Source organism: Hemitrygon akajei, chromosome 24 (assembly GCF_048418815.1).
Source record: "Hemitrygon akajei chromosome 24, sHemAka1.3, whole genome shotgun sequence".
Classification (NCBI taxonomy): domain Eukaryota; kingdom Metazoa; phylum Chordata; class Chondrichthyes; order Myliobatiformes; family Dasyatidae; genus Hemitrygon; species Hemitrygon akajei.
In genome coordinates this window covers 24783590-24799601 of record NC_133147.1, presented here as the reverse complement: position 1 = coordinate 24799601, position 16012 = coordinate 24783590, and the positions used below count along the sequence as shown (strand labels likewise).

The 16012-nt window shown below is 44.1% G+C and overlaps 1 protein-coding gene across 1 annotated transcript; it reads left to right on the top strand.

Moving 5' to 3' along the window:
• Positions 1-1347: 1347 nt before the first annotated feature.
• LOC140715647 (G-protein coupled receptor 15-like) lies at positions 1348-4612 on the top strand. The gene is made up of 2 exons (XM_073028010.1): positions 1348-1372; positions 3717-4612. The coding sequence occupies exons 1-2, from the start codon at positions 1348-1350 to the stop codon at positions 4610-4612; spliced, it is 921 nt and encodes a 306-aa protein (XP_072884111.1).
• Positions 4613-16012: the final 11400 nt, after the last annotated feature.

Below are 16012 nucleotides of genomic sequence, written 5' to 3'. Positions count from 1 at the left end.
ACGTGGGTGCACAACGCTCTTTCAGTATCCCGTGGTGTGTCTGCTTGAGGCTTCGCAGACCTGCTTTTTATCTCTCCTTTCGGAGTACCGGCTGTCCATCGGGCCGCCCCCGACTTGCTGTCTCTCCAAGAATCAAAAAAGCAGGCAGGCAAAGAAAGTGTCCTTGGAGCAAAGGTGAACAATCAGCCGAGCCATAATACTAAATTCTCTCTCTCTCTCTCTCTCTCTCTCTCTCTCTCTCTCTCTCTCTCTCTCTCTCTCTCTCTCTCTCTCTCTCTCTCTCTCTCTCTCTCTCTCTCTCTCTCTCTCTCTCTCTCTCTCTCCCTCTCTCTCTCTCCCTCTCTCTCTCTCCCCCCCCTCCCCCCCCCCCTCTCTCTCTCTCTCTCTCTCTCTCTCTCTCTCTCTCTCTCTCTCTCTCTCTCTCTCTCTCTCTCTCTCTCTCTCTCTCTCTCTCTCTCTCTCTCTCTCTCTCATCTGCACGGAATACCTCCCCTCATTCTTCTCTCTCTCTCTCTCATTAGCTGCACAGTTCACGGGGGGGGGGCGTCAAATCTGGACCCCAACTTAGCTCTGTTTTCTCATCACACACCAGCTACGCATTCACCTGCTAAATCATCCTATTCCTACGGCACAAGGAAACAACATACCATCCAGGTGTGTCGCGTCCACGGAATCTGCTGTCTTTTCTTCTAATTATGAAATTCCCCGTCATTAGTGTACTCCTTTCACCCCGCTTCCTTTCTGCATCACAGAGCAAGACTCAGTACCAGACACTTGATCGCTGTGACTTTTTCTCGACAATATCCATAGAGGTTTACTTAATATTGAGGGAAACGGCCACAGGACTCCGCACCTACTGCCTACTCCTTTCCCCACTCCTGACAGTCACCTGCTCCCTGCGACTTAGGGTAACTACTTCCCCGTAGATCCTATCTATCATCTTTTCATTCTCCCGGATGGGCGAGTGATCATCTACTTCCTTAACAATGTCCGTAAGGAGATGCAGCTTGCTGTACTTTATGTAGTTGTAGCTATCGGGGATGCTGGACTTTTCTCGAGGAACATATTTACTAACAGAAAGAAAAAATAACATGGAAGTCAGCGTCACCTCTAAAGGGCCTTTCCTTCTCGTCAATGTTTGCGGAGCTATTTTTAATCTGGGCCTGTACTCGTTGGAATTTAGAAGAATGAGAGGGTATCTCATTGAAATCTACCGAATATTGAAAGGCATAGATTCAGTGGCTGTGGGCAGGATATTTCAGACCATAAGGATGTCCCTTTAGAATAGAGATGAGGACGAATTCCTTCAGACAGAGGTAGATCAATCTCCTGAATTTATTACCACAGATGGCTGCGGAGGACAAGCTTTATGGTAAGTTAAGCAGATGCTAATAGATTCCTAATTAATCAACGGAGAAGGCATGAGAACAGAGCTGAGAGCGCTGATAAATCAGCCATGATGGAATGGCTGAGCAGACTCGACGGGCTGAATGGACTAATTCTGCTTCTTTCTCTTATGCGCTTATGGTACTTTTGAATTGAGTTCCTATCAAATGATTGGCTGATTGAATATTTGCATTGACCAGCAGGTCTACAGATTGTACCTAATAAAGAAGTGGCCACTAAGTGTATGTATACATTAAATGTATAAAAATATATATAATATTCATTTTATACATATAATGCATAAGTATGATTTGAATAATTGTTATATAAAGTCATAACCGTGTGTTAAACATAGCAAGGCCGGAAAAGTGTTAAATATTGAATTCTGAGGTTTAAAAAATATATACAATACCGTCCCCTCCCACCCGCCCAACCGCTATCGCATCAGAAAGCAAAAGGAATTGCATAAATTTCCAAATTTGCGAAGTCACTCTAATTGGGATGTTACCAAATCTGTTTGCTCGTTAACTGCTATCAATGGTAATTGAGACGTCCGCCATTATGTTTGCTCAGGGAATGCATCTTAAATTAATGTCATTCCACGTGATTGAATTGTAAACGCATGTCCTTATTTAACTGACTTTTGGTGTTGAACACCAAGTATATTAACAACAAGAGCACAGCTCTTGTTAGGAACGGGTCTCGCAGACCCTCGCGGAAAATGCACGCCCCTCCCAGAGGCTTGGTGTACGCAATTTATTACACGGCTCTTGCAGCGATCGCAGTTCCAGGTATTGCACTTCTTACTAATCAAATGTTTGAGCTGTTAATTCCAATGGTCTTGCGGTCTTTAGGAATTGAATTTCTGCCATATAATTGGCTGAGCAGAGATTTGAATTGACGACCAAGTCTGTGTGTGTGTGTGTGTGTGTGTGTGTGTGTGTGTGTGTGTATAAATATGTGTATGCATATGCATATGTGTGTATATATATCGTAATTTTCAAAAGCGTTCGCACACCGCATCTACTAAGTGTTTACCAATACTAATTAAAATTTAAGACTCACAAATATTGCTGTTTCTGAGGCAAACTGAATAGGAGATGAATGTCCTTCCAGCATTTGTCCCGAATCAAATCAAAATTGACCCACGAAGGAAATGGCATATAAAACAGCTTACTTAGTTGCGATAACGTCTTACGTACACCAGCTATATATATATGTGCGTAGGACCTTTCCAAAGTACTGTCCATAATGTATAAATATGACTTATACATTGTTATATAAATTCAACCGCTCTGTTTGACGTTACAAGATCTATAAGAACGGCATGACAATGTGTAGGGAGTAGGGAATGATAAGTGTGGTCTAACTGAAATACTTTAAGGCAGTTAACTGGACGAATTTCTTGACACAGTTAACGTGTAACAGTTGATTACCTGAGGAGCAAATATTCTCTGCCTTAGATAGACGCAGCGTGTCTGGGTGCATTGCATTATCGCGTGGTTATTTGAGTCAGATGGGAAGGAATATCCTCCAATCATTCTGTGTCTTTCTTTTCACTCCCTAGCCACAGTTCTTCCCCTCTCTCCACTCCCCTGGGCTGTCACTGTTCTAACGCGTGGTTATTTGCATTACTGTCGCATTTCTGTCAGCCTAAATCTGTCTGGCCACTCTCCTCTGATCTGGCTCATTAACAAAACGTTCTTCGACTGAGACTGCCGTTGACTGGCTGTTTATTTTTGTTGTTTCTCGCAATATTAGCTGTAAAAGCTAGACTCTAGAATTCCCAACCTAGGATCCACGGACCACTTCCTCAATAGTATTTGTCCATGGCATGATAAAGATTGGAGACACCTGTTCTAGAGACCGTTGTGCGTGATACCCCCAGGAGATCAGCGGTTTCTCAGATACTCAAACCACCGCCAATCAATCCACGGTCAATATCACTGAGAAAACACTTCTTCCCCCTTCCGATGTTTGGCCTGAAACACAACTCAACCTCTTGACTATGTCTGCATGCTTTTTATGCTTTGAGTTGCTGCGACATGATCAACGAGCAGGTGTATAGGTGCTCCTAATAAAATGGGCATTGAGTGCATTTTAGATTATCGTGTGTTAATTAATCAAGCCAGAATGTTTTTTCTATACTTGTTTTAGTTCCTGGGCATTGCGTTTCCCATACCGATCGTAATGCAACCAGTTTGGATTATCTTAATGGTAAAGCAGCTACAGACGTTTGTCACAGAGTTTTGGTGACATGCCGAAAAGACAGACTACTTCTGAGTTTAAGCTTCTGCATAACACCTTAATTTCCAATGTTTCTCCCACAGTTAATATAGTGGCCATTGTGATCCTGTCCCGGAGAAACTGCGGTCTGTCCAGATGTGTCATCCGATACCTCGTGTCCATGGCGGCAACAGATCTTCTGGTAATTATCACCGCCGTGATATTAAACCGAATTCCCGCTATTTATTTTCCCGGTAGTTTCCTCTCCATCACACCAGTGTGCAGTTTCAGCATTGCAGTAATTAACGCTGCCAGGGACTGTTCGGTTTGGTTAACGGTCACATTCACCTTTGATCGATATGTCGCCATATGCTGGCAGAAACTCAAAGCAAAGTATTGCACCCACAGAACCGCTGGCATAGTTGTCTTTGCCGTCTGTACTTTGGGCTGCGTGATCAACATTCCCTGGTACTTTTTGCACGAACCAGTCTACGTTGTTGACAACGTGCCCTGGTATTGCAAACAGAGAGATATCCGCTATTTTTCTCTGTTTTGGACAATATTTCATTGGACCGGTCGCGTTCTGACTCCTTGCCTCCCGTTCCTGCTTATTCTCTCGTTCAACGCTCTGACTGTTAGGCACATTCTGGTGGCCAGTCGGGCCCGTAGGAGACTCCGCAGTTGCCCCGCAGGAGAAACACAAAGCGACCCGGAGATGGAAAGCCGCCGGAAGTCGATCATCCTGCTGTTTGCAATCTCGGGATGTTTCATCCTTCTGTGGATGCCATATGTCGTTCAATTCTTTGTATTTCAAATAGCTTATACAGTTAATGGCTACAGCGACCCCAGATTTATCCTGATGGAAAGTGCCAATGTGCTTCAGATGTTGAGCTGCTGCACAAACACGTTTATCTACGCAGTGACTCAAAACAAATTCAGGAAAGAGTTGAAGGTTCTGATGAAATTTCCGCAGAATTTTGCACGTTCCTTGGCTAAGTAGAGGATGTAGCAGGTTCTTGCAAAACAAAAACTGGAAAATGATAACCGAAAATTACACATTTCTACTTCTTCTGTTGAAACCAAAAGTAAATTTTGCTCGATCTTCTAGACTTAATGTGAATTACACATTATCCTGTCATTGTGCATTGGAAATCATTATTGAACCTAAATAATTGCTTAATAGTCTGTTTTCTTTTGTAGAGAACTCAGATGGCAATGACCTCCCATTATCCCCACACTCCGCTCCCTGCAGGGATCGCTCTCACCGTGAATTCCTTATCAATTCGTCCCACCCCACTGGTGATTTCCTTATCAATTCGTCCCACTCCTCGCACTTATCCAGGTGTGCAGAAGAAGTGCATCATTCAAAGCCCCAAACTGCCCTTCCCGGTGAGGCGACATTTCACTTGCGAGTCTGCCGGAGTCATCGAATGTACCCGATGCTCTAACTACAGCTTCCTCTACATCGGAGAGGAGCGACGAAGATTGGGGGGCCGTTCACTGCGTCGGCAACAAACAGAGTTTCCCGGTGGCCAAACACTTTAACTCCACTCCCCATTCCCATCCGGGCGGCGATCAATTGCTTCCTCGACAGCCCCGATGAGGCCACTGAGTAGCCTCCAGATTGAAGGCGTGAACATCGATTTCTCTAACTTTCGGTGTTCTCTCCTGAATTCCCTGTCTAGTTTCCCTCCTCCCACCGCTTCTCCTCACCTCCCCGTCACTTCCTTCTTGTGCCCTTCCTCCTTCCCATGGTCCACTCTGCTGTCCTATCAAATTCTTTATTCCTCAGCCTTTTACCTTTTCCACCTATCACCTCTCAATTTCTTACTCCATCCACGTCCCTCACACTTGAGTTCATCTGTCACCTTCTAGCTTGTACTCCTTTCCCTCCCCCGCCTTCTTATTCTGGCTTCTTCCCCCTTCCTCTTCAGTCCTTGTTAGGGGCCTCACCTGCTGAAGGGTCTGACATAGTGTTGGAGGAAACACCATGTGAGACTCTGGGAGCTTAGCCACCCTAATTTGCCTCAGAACTGCAAACACCACTTCCTCTGCAATCTGTATAAGGTACGTGAACCTGGTGATGCTTTGCCTCACTTCCGTAGACTCTCTGACCATCCCCTGAGTAAATACATAGGCAACAAAAATATTAAAGATCTGCCCCATCTGTTTTGGCTCCACGCATGGATTACACGTCTGACCTTCTAGAGGACCAATTTTGACCTTTGCAATCGGTTTGATCTTACTATATCTGTAGAATGCCTCAGGGTTGTCTTTATTTTGTCTACTAGGGCAACTTCAGGCCTTCGTTTATCCCTCCTGATTTTTTTTCTTAAGTGTTCTCTGGCATCTCTTGTACTGCGCTGTCATACGTAAAGTGTACTGGGCGGCAGCAAGGCGTTCACAAGTCTCACAGCATTGCAAGAAGTTTTTACCCAGCCTAACACTGTTTATTCTTATACTGTGGTAACTTCTGCCTGACGGTAGGAGGTTGAAGAGATTGTGAAAACAATGAGACGGGTCATTGACAAAGTTCAGGACTCTCGGAACGCAACGCTTCTGATGCGCACCCTGGATTTACACGAGATTGCGATTAAAAGTTAAAACAATAAATTACATTTGGACAGAGTGAAGTAATTAAGAGTTGCTCAGTTGTCCTCGCGGTCGTTGACGAATTCGTGTTCTAATGTCAAAAGGAGGCAGTTGATGTGCGTGTAGCAAACTGCTAAAGTTTGCAAAGGAGCGAGGTGAAGAAGAGTACAGTAGTTGAAATCTCTTCCTATATAACATAATACCCGGGGATAGGTTCAGACACCTTAGCGTCTCAATTCGACCTTTGTTTAATGAACCGTCGAACAACACAGCACACAAATCCTACGCATTCTACAGATTCACCACTCTCCGCATACAGAAGTTCCGCCTCATTTCTATTCTAAAATGACGGCCTCCATTCTGACGCTGTGTCCTCTAGTCAAACACCTCTGCTATAGGAAACATGCTATCCACATCCACTCCAACAAGGCTTTTAATCATTCGACGTTTCAATTACGTAACCCATCAATCTACTGAATTCCAGTGAAGACAGACATAGAGACATCAAACGCTTTTCATCTGACAAGCCGTTTAATGGAGGCACTGTCCTGAATCTTCGTTGAACTCTCTCTAGTTTTAACAATTGGCTAGGTGGCCCTGAAATGCTCACAACACTCCAAATGAGGCCTTCCCGGTGCTTTATAAAGTCTTGACATCATATTCCCTGCTTTTATATTCTAGTCCTCTTGAAAGGAATGTTAACATCGTATTAGCCTTCCTCACGACAAAATCAACCTGCAAATTAACTATTAGGGAATCCTGCATACTGACTCCCAAAACCTTTGCGCTTCAGAGTTTTGTACTTTCTCTTCATTTAGAAACTAGTGAACCCTTTCAATTCGTAAGAGGCCCAAAACTGCTCCCAGTAATTCAATGCAATCTAACCAATGGCTTCTAACTCTTCAGCATTACATCTCTGCTTCTGGATTCTATTCATTTCAAAATGAATACTGACATTGCATCTGCCTTTCATACCACGACTCAGAATAAAGGTTGACCTGTGTGGAATCTTCATCAGGACTCCCAAGTCTCTTTGCATCATAGAAGCAATAAAACATAGAAAATAGGTGCAGGAGTAGGCCATTCGGTCCTCCAAAACTGCACCGCCATTCAGTATGATCATGGCTGATTATCCAACTCAGAACACTGCACCTCCTTTCTCTCCATACCCCCTGAACCCTTTAGCCACTAGGGCCAAATCTAACTCCCTCTTAATGAACTTAATGAGCCAATGAACAGGCCTCAACTGTTTCCTGTGGCAGTGAATTCCACAGATTCACCACTCTCTGTGTGAAGACGTTTTTCCTCATCTCGGTCCTAAAAGGCTTCCCCTTTATCCTTAAACTGTGACCCCTCGTTCTGGACTTCCCCAAAATCGTGAACAATCTTCCTGCATCTAGCCTGTCCAATCCCTTTAGAATTTTATACGTTTCAATAAGATCCCCCCTCAATCTTCTAAATTCCAGTGAGTATAAGCTTAGTCGATCCAGTCTTTCTTCATATGAAAGTCTTGCCATCCCAGGCATCAATCTAGTGCACCTTCTTTGTACTCCCTGTATGGCATGAATGTCCTTCCTCAGATTAGGGGACCAAAACTACACACAATACTCTAGGTGCGGTCTCACCAAGGCTTTGTACAACTGCAGAAGAACCTCCCTGCTCCTATACTCGAATCCTTTTGTTATGAATGCCAACATACCTTTTCCCTTTTTCACCGCCTGCCGTACCTGCATGCCCACTTTCAATGACTGGTGTACAATGACACCCAGGTTTCGTTGCACCTCCCCTTTTCCTAATCAGCCACCATGCAGATAATAATCTGTTTTCCTGTTCTTGCCACCAAAGTGGATAACCTCACATTTATCCACATTAAATTGCATCTGCCATGAATTTGCCCACTCACCTAACCTATCCAAGTCACCCTGTATCCTCTTAGCATCCTTCTCACTGCCGGCCAACTTGGTGTCATCCGCAGACTTGGAGATGCTGCATTTAATTCCCTCGTCTAAATCATTAATATACATTGTAAACAACTGGGATCCCGGCACTGAGCCTTGCGGTACCCCACTAGTCACTGCCTGCCATTCTGACAAACAATTCTTTATCCACGTCAAAACCATACACCCAATACCGTGGGCTTTAAGTTTGCACACTAATCTCCCGTGTGGGACCTTGTCAAAAGCCTTTTGAAAATCCGAATATACCACATCCACCGGTTCTCCCCTATCCACTCTACTAATTACGTCTTCAAAAATTCTATAAGATTCGTCAGACATGATTTTCCTTTCACAAATCCATGCTGACTTTGTCCGATGATTTCACCTCTTTCCAAATGTGCTGTTATCACATCTTTGATAACTGACTCTAGCATTTTCCCCACTACCGATGTTAGGCTAACCGGTCTATAATTCCCCGGTTTCTCTCTCCCTCCTTTTTTAAAAAAGTGGGGTTACATTAGCCACCCTCCAATCCTCATGAACTAATCCAGAATCAAAAGAGTTTTGAAAAATTATCACTAATGCATCCACTATTTATTGGGCTACTTCCTTAAGCACTCTGGGATGAAGATCATCTGACCATAGGAATTTATCTGCCTTTTCTTCGATTTATCTTCGATTTATCTTCGATTTACCTAACACTACTTACCTACTAACATGTATTTCCCTCAGTTCCACCATCTCACTAGACCCTCGGTCCCTTGCTATTTCCAGAAGATTATTTATGACCTCCTTAGTGAAGACAGAACCAAAGTAGTTATTCAATTGGTCTGCCATGTCCTTGTTCCCCATGATCAATTCACCTGTTTCTAACTGTAAGGGACCTACATTTGTCTTAACCAATCTTCATCTTTTCACATATCGATAAAAGATTTTGCAGTCAGTTTTTATGTTCCCTGCCAGCTTTCTCTCATCATCTTTTTTCCCTTTCCTAATTATGCCCTTTGTCCTCCTCTGCTGCTCAGGTGTGCCGCTTTTTCTGGCTAATTTGCATGTTTCTTCTTTAGACTTGATACTATCCCTAATTTCCCTTGTCAGCCACGGGTGCACTACCTTCCCTGGTTTATTCTTTTGCCAAACTGGGATGAATAATTGTTGTTGATCATCCATGCGGTCTTTAAATGCTTGCCATTACATATCCACCGTTAGTCCTTTAAGTATCATTTGCCAGTCTATCTTAGATAATTCACGTCTCATACCTTCAAGGTTACCCTTCTTTAACTTCAGAACCTTTGCTTCTGAATTAACTATGTCACTCTCCATCTTAATGAAGAATTCCAACATATTATGGTCACTCTTACCCAAGGGGCCTCGCACGATAAGATTGCTAACTAACCCTTCCTCATTGCTCAGTACCCAGTCTAGAATGGCCTGCTCTCTAACTGGTTCCTCTACATGTTGGTTCAGAAAACCATCCCGCATACATTCCAAGAAATCCTCTTCCTCAGCACCCTGAACAATTTGGTTCACCCGATCTATATGTAGATTTAAGTCATCCATTATAACTGCTGTCCTTTTATCGCACGCTTTTTCTAATTTCCTGTTTAATGCCATCCCCAACCTCACTACTACTGTTAGGTGGCCTGTACACAACTCCCCCCAAGCGTTTCCTGCCCCTTAGTGTTATGCAGCTCTACCCATATCGATTCCACATCCTCCAGGCTTCTGTCCTTCCTTTCTATTGCGTTAATCTCCTCTCTAACCAGCAACGCTACCCCACCTCCTTTTCTTTCCTGGCCTATCCTCCTGAATGTTGAATATCCCTGGATGTTGAGCTCCCATCCTTGGTCACTATGGAGCCATGTCTCTGTGATCCCAACTATATCATATTCATTAATAACTATCTGCACATTCAATCATCCACCTTATTACGAATGCTCCTCGCATTGACACTCAAGCCTTCAGGCTTGTTTTACAACACTCTTAGCCTTATACAATTATGCTGAAAAGTGGCTATTATTGATTTTTGCCCTGGATTTCCCTGCCTGCCACTTTTACTTCTCACCTTATTACTTTTTGCTTCTACCTCATTTTACACCCCTCTGTCTCTCTGCACTTGTTCCCTTCCCCCTGCCACATTAGTTTAAATCCTCCTGAACAGCAGTAGCAAACACTTCCCCTAGAACAGTGGTTCCAGTCCAGCCCAGGTGCAGACCGTCCTCTTTGTACCGGTCCCACTTCCCCCAGGACTGATTCCAATTCCCCAGAATTTGAATCCCTCCCCCTTGCACCATTTTTCAAAGCCGCAATTCATCTGAAACATCCCCCTATTTCTACTCTGACTAGCACGTGGCACTGATAGTAATCCAAAGATTATTACCTTTGAGTTCGTACTTTTATGTTTATCTCATAACTCCCTAAATTCACCTTTTAGGACCTCAACCCGTTTTTACCTATATTGTTGGTATCTATGTGCACCACGACCACTGGCTGTTCACCCTCCCACTTCAGAATGTCCTGCAACCGCTCAGAGAATCCTTGGCCCTTGTACCAGGGAGGCAACATACCCACCTGGAGTCCCGTTTGCGGCCGCAGAAACGCCTATCTATTCTCCTTACAATCCAATATCCTATCGCTATAGCTCTCCCATTCCTTTTCCTTCCCTCCTGTGCCGCAGAGCCACTCATGTTGCCAGGAACTCGGCTGCTGCTGCCTTCTCCTGATGAGACATCTCCCTCAACGGTTTCCAAAACAGTATATCTATTTAAGAGGTTTTTGGTTTTAGAATTTTCTCCCATTTAGAAATAGTGTACGTATTTATTCCTTCTTCCAAAATCTATGGCATGCAAATCCCTCACTATATTCTAACTGCCACTTCGCTGCCTATTCTCTTAACCAACCAAAGTTGTTCTACAGACACCCATTTTTCCTCGACACTACCATTCCCTCCACCTATCGTCAGCAAAACTGGCGAACAAAGCCATCAATTCCATTATCCAAATCATTGACATATACGTGAAAGAAGCTGCGTCCCAACAGTGGTCCCCATGTGGAACGTCACGAGCCACCTGCACCCAACCAGATAAGGCAGCTTTCATTCCCAACTTTGCCTTCCGATGGTCAGCCAACCTTCTATCCATTCTGGTAGCCTTCGCGTAATACCGTGGGCTCTTATTTTGGTATGTAGCCTCATGCGTAGCACATTGACAAAGGGCTTCTGCCAATCCAAGTAAACAACATCCACTGTCTTCTTTATCTCCCTGCCTGCTACTTCCTCGGAGAATGCCAATAGATTTCTTAGATACCCCCTTGGGAAACCCTGGCCTATTTTATCATGCGTCTCCAAGTACACCGAAATTTCGTTCTTACTAACAGATTCCAAAATCTTTCCAACCGCAGAAGTCAGACTAATTGGCCTATAATTTCTTTTCGTCTGTCTGTCTCCCTTCCGGACGAATGGAGAGACATTTGCAATTTTCTGTCCTCAGAAACTATTCCAGAATCTAGTGATCTTGAAAGATCGTTTCCAATGCCTACACAAACTCTTCAGCTAATCTCTTTCTTTAATACTGGGGTGTCGTCCATCCAGTCGAGGTGACATTCCTACCTTCAAATTTTTCAGCTTCCAAAGCACCTTCTTCTTACAAGAAGCAAAGACAATCACTTCTGTCCCCTGACACTCTTGCATTTCTGGCAATCTGCTAGTGACTTCCACAGTGGAGACTAACACAAAATTAGCCACGAAGGAAGTATTCATTTTGAAATAAATAGAATACAGAAGCAGCGATGTAATGCTGAAGATTTAGAAGTCATTCCTTAGATTGGAGAACCAAGCTGGCTCCCCTCGTTTTCAGTTGTAAACCGTCTTTTTTTATAAAGTTATATTTTTTCCCAGAAGAAATCCCAATGCTCCTGAAATCTCAAACCCCGCTGTCTGCACTATTTCACCAGCCACGCATTCACCTGACAAATCATTCTATTCCTACCTGCAATGGAGCGTGCCATAGGCAGTATTCAAGAGGTTGTTACCCTGGAGGTCCTGCTTTTCAGCTCTCTACCTAACTCCAATATTCTGTCTTCATGAACTCCTTCCTTTTCCTCCCTATGTTCTTCTTACCAAATATGTACAACGACATCTTGCTGTTCGCCCACCCCCCTTTAGAAAGCCGCGGACACGATCCGACACGTTCCTGACAACGGCACAAGGAGGCAACATACCATCCAGGTGTGTCGCGTCCACGGAATCTGCTGTCTGTTCTTCTAATTAGGAAATTCCACGTCATTAGTGTAGTCCCTTCACCCCGCTTCCTTTCTGCATCACAGAGCAAGACTCAGTACCAGACATTTGATAGCTGTGACTTTTCTCAACAGTATCCATTGAGGTTTACTTATTATTGAGGGAAACGGCCAACGGAGGACTCTGCACCAACTGCCTACTCCTTTCCCCACTCCCTGACAGTCACCTGCCCTCTGCGACGTAGGGGTGACTACCTCCCTGTAGATCCTATCTATCACCTTTTCATTCTGCCGTATGGGCGAGAGGTCGTCCACTTCCTTAACAATGTCCCTAAGGAGATGTAGCTTGCTGTACTTTATGTAGATGTAGCTATCGGAGATACTGGACTTCTCTCGAGGAACATATTTACTAACAGTAAGAAAAATAACATGGAAATTAAGGTCTCTCTGAAGGGCATTCCTTCTTGTCAATGTATGCGCAGCTTTTTTTAATCCGGTCTGTACTCTTTGGAGTTTAGAAGAATGAGAGGGTACCTCATTGAAATCTATCGACTATTGCGAGGCATTGATACAGTGGGTCTGGAGAGGATGTTTCAGAACATAAGGATGTCCCTTTAGAACAGAGATGAGGACGAATTTCTTCAGACACTGGGAGATGAATCTCTGGAACTTATTGCCACAGACGGCTGCGGAGGACATGTTTTAAGGTAGTTAAGCAGATGCTGATAGATTCCTAATTAATCAACTGAGAAGGCATGAGAACCGGGTTGAGAGCGTTAATAAATCAGCTATGATGGAATGGCGGAGCTGACTCGACGGGCTGAATGGCCTAATTCTGTTTCTTCTCTTATGCTGTTATGGTACTTTTGAATTGAGTTCCTATCACATGATTGGCTGATTGGATATTTGTATTAAGCAGCAGTTCTACAGATGTACCATAATGAAGCAGTGGCCACTAAGTGTATGATTACATTAAATGTATTGAAAAAGATAGTATCCATTTTATACATATAATGCATACGTATGATTTGAATAATTGTCAGATAAAGTCATACGTTGTGTTCGACATGGCATGGCCGGAAACGTGTTAAATATGAATTTTGAGGTTTGAAAATATAATACAATACCTTCCCTCCTCCCACCCACCCCACCGCCATCAAAAGGAATTGCATCAAATTCCAAGTATGCGAAGGTACTCTAATTCGGTTGTTACCAACTCTGTTTGCTCGTTAGCTGCTAGCAATGGTAATTGAGACGTCCGCCATTATGTTTGCTCAGGGACTGCATCTTAAATTAATGTCATTCCACGTGATTGAATTGTAAACAACATTACCTTATTTAACTGACTTGCAGTATTGAACACCAAGTATATTAACAATAAGAGCACGGCTCTTCTTAGGATCGGGTCTCGCAGACCCTCGTGAAAATGCATGCCCCTCCCAGAGGCTTATTGTACGCAATTTATTACACGGCTCTTGCAGTGATCGCGGTTCCAGGTAATGCACTTCTTACTAATCAAGTGTTTGGGCTGTTAATTCTATTGGTCTTGTGAACTTTATGAATTGAATTCCTGCCACACGTTTGTCACAGAGTTTTGGTGACATGCCGAAAAGACAGACTACTTCTGAGTTTAAGCTTCTGCATAACACCCTAATTTCCAATGTTTCTCCCACAGTTAATATAGTGGCCATTGTGATCCTGTCCCGAGAAAACTGCGGTCTGTCCAGATGTATCAGCCGATACCTCGTGTCCATGGCGGCGACAGATCTTCTGGTAATTCTCACCGCCGTGATACTAAACCGGATTCCCGCTATTTATTTCCCCGGTAGTTTCCTCTCCATCACACCAGTGTGCAGTTTCAGCATTGCAGTAATTTACGCCGCTAGGGACAGGTTCGGTTTGGTTAACGGTCATGTTCACCTTTGATCGATATGTCACCATCTGCTGGCAGAATCTGAAAGCAAAGTTAGCACCCACAGAACCGCTGGCATAGTTGTCTCTACCGTCTGTACTTTGGCCTGCGTGATCGACATTCCTGGTACTTTGTGCACGAACCAGTCTACGTCGTTAACAACGTGCCCTGGTATTGCAAACGGAGGGATATCCGTTCTTCTGTTCTGTTCTGGACAATATTTGATTGGACCGATCGCGTTCTGACTCCATGCCTCCCGTTCCTGCTTGTTCTCTCGTTCAACGCTCTGACGGTTAGGCACATTCTGGTGGCCTGTCGGGCCCGTAGGAGACTCCGCAGTTGCCCCGCAGGAGAAACACAAAACGACCCGGAGATGGAAAGCCGCAGGAAGTCGATCATCCTGCTCTTTGCAATCTCGGGATGTTTCATCCTACTGTGGATGCCGTACGTAGTTCAATTCTTTGTATTTCAAATAGGTTATACAGTTAGTTCAATTCTTTGTATTTCAAATAGGTTATACAGTTAATGGCTACAACGACCCGAGATTCATCCTGATGGAAAGTGCCAATGTGTTTCAGATGTTGAGCTGTTGCACAAACACGTTTATCTACGCAGTGACTCAAAACAAAATTCAGGAAAGAGTTGAAGGTTCTGATGAAAATTCCGCTGAAAATGTGCACGTTCCTTGGCTAGGTAGAGGATGTAGCAGGTTCCTGCAAAAGGAAAAACTGAAAGTAAAAATGAATAACCGAAAATTAAATATGTCAACTTCTGTTTAAACCACAAATAATTTTTGCTCGAAACCTCTAGACTTAATGTGAATTACATATTATGTTGTCATTGTGCATTGGAAATCATTATTGAACCTAAAGAATTTTTTAATAGTCTTTGTGTTCTTTTGTAGAGCTCTCAGATGTCTATGACCTCCCATTACCCCCCACACTCCGCTTCCTGCAGGGATCGTTCTCACCGTGATTTCCTTATCAATTCGTCCCACCCCACTGGTGATTTCCTTATCAATTCGCACCACTCCTCGCACTTATCCCTGTGCGCGGAAGTGCTACACATGCCCATTCAGTTCCTCACGCATCACCATTCAAAACCCCAAACAGTCCTTCCCTGTGAGGCCACATTTCACCTGCGAGTCTGCCGGATGATGATCTAACTACAGCTTCCTCTACATCGGTGAGGGGCGACGTAGATTGTGGGGGGGGGGGGGGGCGTTCACTGCGTCGGCAACAAACAGATCGCCAGGGTCCAACACTGGACCTACCAGCTGCCACATCTTCCTCTCGAATTGTCTCTGTCTTTCCCTTTTCTCTTTCTGTCTCCATGCTTCTCTCTGTCGCTTTGATTCTTCTCTCTGCCTTTCTGCTTCTTCAGCCTCTAACTTAATTCTTTCTAGCCTCATATCTTCCAGGCGTATCTGGACCTCTAGAGGAAACGTTTCTATCTCCTCCTCACTAAAGTGCTTCGTAGAAAACATAGTGCTCCCCTATTATCACTCGGAGTTCCACCTTCGTCATACTCTTCTGTCCCTTAAGATTCAATGCATTAACAACTTCCCACAACTCATCACTTTCAGCTTTCCTGAAGCCCGCAGGGTCTGACTATGGACAGAAAATCCTCGACATCCATTTCTGCTGTTTTCCTTTTGCATTCCACACCCCCAAATCAGATAAGGGCATTTACCCCAGTCAATTCAACAGCCTCCAATTTGACA

Excerpts from the sequence above, each read along its gene's own strand:
- LOC140715647 (XM_073028010.1), top strand. The coding sequence starts at position 1,348 with ATGGCTGCGGAGGACAAGCTTTATG. Across the intron at positions 1,373-3,716 it reads TGCGGAGGACAAGCTTTATG|TTAATATAGTGGCCATTGTG; the intron begins GTAAGTTAAGCA and ends TTTCTCCCACAG.